At 37.2% G+C, this 6,279-nt stretch overlaps 1 protein-coding gene across 1 annotated transcript in view; it reads right to left on the bottom strand.

Annotated features, from left to right (window-relative positions):
• Positions 1–6,279, bottom strand: part of NBN (nibrin) — a 26,376-nt gene that overhangs the window by 13,752 nt on the left and 6,345 nt on the right. Inside the window, exons 5-7 of the mRNA XM_009891940.1 lie at positions 5,934–6,037; positions 631–748; positions 156–346 (exon numbers count right to left, since the gene is read on the bottom strand). Coding sequence (XP_009890242.1) covers positions 156–346; positions 631–748; positions 5,934–6,037 — 413 coding nt within the window. The remainder of the gene's footprint in view (positions 1–155; positions 347–630; positions 749–5,933; positions 6,038–6,279) is intronic.

Genomic DNA, 6,279 nt, shown 5'->3' with positions numbered 1-6,279 from the left:
CAAACTTTAGTTACTATGCTAAATATTTAAAGCAAGGAAGAAAATGCCCTCTTTATAAACATCCTACTGCTTAAATATGTATGCAAACACCATGACTAAATCTCTGCAGAAATTCTGAAATTACCCTACCGCTGTACAAGAGACCAATGCTGCACCTTTGCAAGACAGTCAGAATGGAATCAGTCCAGTTTCTCATGGAGTCAGATCCTGGGATCTGAGAGTTTGTCAACCCCACATCAACAACACAAACTTCGGGAGAAATGAGTAAAGATGTTTCTTTTCTTCCTTCTGTCATCAGCTTTGCTTCCCCTCCTCCAAGAATAACTGCTGGACCCAGTTTCTTGTGCTAAAAAGAGAACACAAATAAAAAAAAACAAAACATCTTAAAATACAGTCAGTTTAGAGGTATCAGTGTAATGAACTATCAGCATAAGGCTTATCTCTGGTGTATTAGTGCATGTGATGTGTTCTGTTTCTCCCCCTGTATTTCATCTTGCTTAGGCCATTGTATGGTAAGAAGATAAATACACAGAAATCCTTCTTTCCTGATGAACCCCAGAATGAGTGTGAATTCACGGAATCTGTGCTTAGCTACACCTGCAACATTTTTGCAATGTAAAACCTGATTACCTGCTTAGCAGTTAGGAATACAAAAGTTTTTCCACTGAATATTTTTTTCCTTTCGTGATGCTCAGATAAATCCAGATTTTCAGTGCCAATGGAAGGCTCATCAACTGGAGGATAAAAGCTGCGAGAACAGAAAAATAAAGTTATAAAATTCAGATTGACCTATCAGTACTGACTTAGTCTTTTCTGGTTTAGAGTAAAGCTCTGAGGTCTGCATTGCTCTGTTAAAACTATTTATATAAATATTTTTCAAGAGATTGTTAAGAAGAAACAGAGCCTCTAATTTCTCCACATATAAGCTAAGAACAAAACTTTCTACTGTCAGTAACTAAGAGGACAACGCTTTAGGAACATATTCAATCTGACCACTTTAAGCATCTGCTGCATACGTATCCACATTCTCCACTAACAATACTGACGAATGAGACTACAATCTCATTCTGCACTCTACTCTAGCTAATAGTAAAACTCCACACAAAATTAGTCATCTTGCTTCCTCTACACTTCAGGTGGGGACAGACACTCCTCCTCTTCTACTGGATCAAGAAACTGCATACCACCACACTAAACGACAGTCTACCAATGTGACAGAAAATAAGTACACTTTTCTTGCTGGTGGGACAGAGAACTGAACTGATCCAACCCTACAGATTCTCAACTGTTTTGTCCAATACAAGAAAAGTGACCAGGAGTTCAGCTGCAGAACAGATTAGGTAGAAGTCAAATTCTACCTCGAAGCTCTCATTTTTGTCATGGCCTGTGATCTCAGCTCCAATTAACGATGGCATACGCACATCATGAAAAGCCTCTAGAGTTAAGATACGCATCTAATTGATAGTTTCAGGATAGTATTTACAGGATCTTTGAGACACATATTCACTACTAAAGCAGTTCTGACAGAGCAAGGTAAAGCCACATACTAGAAAGAAGGAAAACTATAGGTTGGTTTTAACCGTACTATACTATATCTGTTCCCAAACAGCAGTTTATACACATACTCTGGCTGATCATAGAACTACCTGCCCAGGTGGCCAAGAAGGCCAACAGCATCCTGGCATGGATCAGGAACAGTATGGTAAGCAGGACTAGGGAAGTGATCGTCCCCCTGTACTCAGCACTGGTGAGGCTCCACCTCAAATACTGTGTTCAGTTTTGGGCACCTCACTACGAGAAAGACAGTGAGGTGCTGCAGTGTGTCCAGGGAAGGGCAACAAAGCTGGTGAGGGGTCTGGAGCACAAGTCTTATGAGGAGCAGCTGAGGGAACTGGGGTTGTTTAGCCTGAAGGAAAGGAGGCTGAGTGAGGGGAGACCTTATCACTCTCTACAGCTACCTGAAAGGAGGTTGTAGCGAGGTGGGAGTCAGTCTCTTCTCCCAAGTAGGAGGCGACAGGACAAGAGGAAATGGCCTCGAGGTACACCAGGGGAGATTTAGATTGGATATTAGGAAAAACGTCTTCACCAAAAGGGTTATCAAGCATTGGAACAGGCTGCCCAGGGAAGTGGTGGAATCACACCCTAGACGTGGTGCTGAGGGACATGTGTTAGTGGTAGTTTTGGCAGACTTAGGTTGATGGTTGGACTTGATGATCTTAAGGGTCCCTTCCAACCTAGACAATTCTATGATTCTACTTATCTTTATTCTGACTGCTGATTATACATCCTTCTCATACTGCTATGCAGGAAAGAAAAGATGCTGAAACACACTCCCAAAATATGGTTTAACAGCACAATAAATTACATATAACCACGACATGTACACATGGATATGTTTTTAACTTCTTTTTCATAACTTATGCAAAGATTAGCAGATTCTAAGCAAGAAACATACTCCATGAAATCCTGAAATACTTTGTTTCTGAAAAAAATGCACCATCTGTAAACATATAAACATTCTTCATACACTGTGAATATTCACATACTTATAGCTGAACACAAGAATAAGCATGTAAATTTTCTACTGCATCCAAATATGTAATTCAATTACAATAAAGTGCACTATGTAATTACAGTTAATTTAAAATAATTGTTGTTCTTTTGTGTTCTTCACAATCAATTCCTGAAGCTTTATGTACACAATGGAAATTAACCAGCCCGAAACCAACAAGTTTTGAAAAATTAGTATTTGGTGAGTTTCAACAACCAGTTCAAGTCTGCAAAATATTGTTGCATTGAAATAGATAGGATGAAGTCTTCTAACTGTAAGAAATAGGGCAACTCAGATTTTAGTTATCAGGACAGATGATTTCTTATACTGTGTACCATAAAGGCAGTTATTAACCTAAGATAAATGCAGGCGACATAGTAATCTTTAAAGACCAAAGGACAAGTAAAAAGGGAGAAACAGCAGTCCCCATTACTTTGGAACTGGACTGTAATTTCTATAGAAATATATTTCAGATCTCTGTTTTTCAGTTTCAGCAGGGAACTTCAATAGGTCATCTCCTCCACAGAGAAACCTTTGATTTTCCTTTGAAACTCTTATCCAATGCTGATCTAAGCTCAAAAGGCAACACAAGTGTTTTTCTGTCTTAGGATCCTGAAGTGCCCCTTGTACCCTCTCACCATAAGCTTTGAACACTAACACCATTATCCAGAAAAGTGTCTCTACAGTCTTGAATCTTTCAATAGATTTTGATTCTTGATGAGTTTCTGTTAAAAGCTCAGTTACTTTCCTACTTTTTCAAAGCCCTGCACTATTTACACTGGACTGTTATTTCATACAAGGCTGCACTTATGCAGCCATTAGTGAAATCTCCAGTTACTGTTCTTCTTTGCATGGGTTATCAGAGGACTGGGGTAATATCCTTCACCATAAAAAGCCTCAAGTAAAAACCCCCACATTCACATGTGAACTGCAGATTTGCAATTCTGTGAAGTCTCAGTATAAACAAAAAGAAGTTTTAATAGTTTTGGACTTCAAGATTATATTTCCCTAAGTTTTTGGGGAATCATATTTACAGTAGTAATCAAGATTTAATTAACAGTGTCACCCTGTATCACCACATCAATATACCTTTCTTATTTCATACCCAAACTAGTATTGCCCCAAGTTGTTTAGCGTCTTGTATGTACCAGCTCAGATCAGCTCTAGCTACAATGCAAAATGTAGAGATTCCCCGTGAAAGTTGAAAGTATTTTTGGAAACTGAATGCAAACAGCTGCTAAGTAAATTTTCAGTATCTTCCCACAAGCTACATCTTAAAGATATCACCTATTTAAAATACTGTAATTATTTTAAATATAGATCTGTGTATTACACCAGCTGTCTCATTTAGCTTGATGCAGAACTCTCTTTGAAAGCTACATAATGGATGTACTACTGGTGTCACTAACATTTAGTCTGCTCAGTTCCTCTGAGGGTCTTAATAGTTAGCAAAAACTATTCGGAAAGGAAACCATATCCCTCTGGTTCTATTTTAGGGAGCACTTCACAGCTCAATTGTACTGTCAAATCTATACTAAAGGAATGGACAACGTGCACACTGGTTTCAAGAGCCCAAGCCACTGTTTGCTTGGTACTGTAACAGACAGCAACAGTGGCCTTACAGCTAGATAACATTAGACCAAGCAAATTTCAGATTGCACAACCAATGGCTAGCTTTTGATGGCTTGTACTACCTGTACTGAAAAAAAAAAAAAAAAAAACCCAAACAAAAAACCCTGCCAGAAAACCTTAGGTACAATATTTCAGAGAGGACTCTAAATTGTTTAGTTTTCTCATGTCCTTACAAAATGATGTAGAAGTATAAGTAGAAGGAAAAGTTACAATTCACGAAGATTCCCCTTCTTCTGAAACTGACGGCCAAATGAGCTTTAAACCACTCACAGATGATTCATTTGACTTATTACATAAACCCCTGCAAATCTAAAACAGCATCTAGAAATTAAATAGTATTTGCTACCAGTTGGTCCAGATTGGCACCTGTATTGTTCTAACAAGGTACTGTCACATTCTGTGAAATATATTTTATCACTTAGCAAGTGCAGCTTATTGTGACTCCTCTGCAGCTTTGCCTCCATCACTATGTGTGCACCACTGAGGTTTGTTTAGCTGCCCTTTTCCACGCCACCCCCGTTCTTCAAACTATTCTACCAATGGCTATCATCAGACCCACTAAGGAAAATAAATTAAACTGCTATGTCCCAACACATATGTATGCATGTACATCCATAGGTATGTAAAACCAACTGTGACTTCTATTCTTCTTCACCATTTATTTCCCCCTACTCAAAGGTCTGGTGTCCAGCCTCCACTTGGTTAAAACAATACATCCAAAAAAATCATAATGTCTCGAACGCATTTAAAGTAATTTCACAGATTCTTCTCCCTGCTAACTGACATTAAAAGTTCAACATGTTATTTTTCAAAGGCCAAGTCTTCTTACAATTTCCATTCATGATGTATTTCATTTCACAGTATCTTCCAAAGCATGCAAAGAATAGAAGCGATAAAAAAACCCAAGTACCCAGGCAGTTTACTTTTTAAAAATAGCCAGTGGAAATTTCTCACCTGTATAAATCATACATTCATACAAAAAAAAAACCAAACCAAACAAACCAAAAAACCAACAAACAACCAACAAACAAAAGAAAACTGTCTCCCTTTTCAAGGTAAAAATAGTAGTATTACAGGCTCAGATGAAATTCTTGCATACAATAATTTTACATTTTACACTTTTCTACATAAAGAAAATAACCAAAAGGGCTATTCTGCAGTACTTATTCATTCCAACATAAGAATTCCTTTTTCAAGTTAATTTAACCATGAAAACAATGAGTATTTTATTCTCATACAGTGAAGACCAATGCACATTAGTCTCACTTCATCTCTAAACAGATAATTAAAAACCCCTGCTATTTCAAGGAATTCAGTGGTCAGGCTAACTCTGTTTTGACCAAAGTTTACAGTAAACTCAGAAACTAACTGCGTACTAGGAAAATATGTCTACACAATGAAATAAGCTTAATACACCTTCTTTTATAAAAAATGTAATTTTCTGTATTTTAATGTATCAACTCCCAAAAGAGTTTAAATGTTGCTTCAAGCATACCAACAAAACAAGGTTGTATTTAGAGCTAGTAACATCTCAAAGCATGTAGTCAATTCCAAGAGCTCATTTTATAACTCTAGGGATCACAGCAAGAAAATTGCTTGAATATTAAACTGTGTGTCATATTAAGCATTCTTCTTAAGCAAGTTACTGTGAATCATGCATTCTGTCAAATTTGATCAGATAAATGCGTAGTTATTTGACAATGTAACTCCCATAAATTTAATTCTGTAACACTGACAACACGATACTTACTTTTCACAATTTGGCAACTGTTGCCTGGACTGAATAGCTTTGATTAATTCAACAAAAAACTCTGGTTTTATAATTGGTCGACCACAAATCAAAGCACATATAGTCTGAAAAGACAGAAAATATATATTTACTGTATGGAAAAAGTTCCGTTAGCATATGGTTCAACTGACATTAGATTTTTAAGCTCATTGATGTGGAAAACGTCACACAAACGAACAGAACAATACCGAATTTTGCTACCGAAAACCAGAATGGTTTTGCTTCTAACAGCCTAGCTTTTAATTGCTGTCTTGATCAAAGTTATGAAAGTGCACCAGACAGCTGATGAAAATCAGTAACAGTCTTC

Source organism: Charadrius vociferus, unplaced genomic scaffold (assembly GCF_000708025.1).
Source record: "Charadrius vociferus isolate BGI_N301 unplaced genomic scaffold, ASM70802v2 scaffold15, whole genome shotgun sequence".
Lineage (NCBI taxonomy): Eukaryota > Metazoa > Chordata > Aves > Charadriiformes > Charadriidae > Charadrius > Charadrius vociferus.
This window is presented reverse-complemented; position numbering and strand designations above follow the sequence as displayed.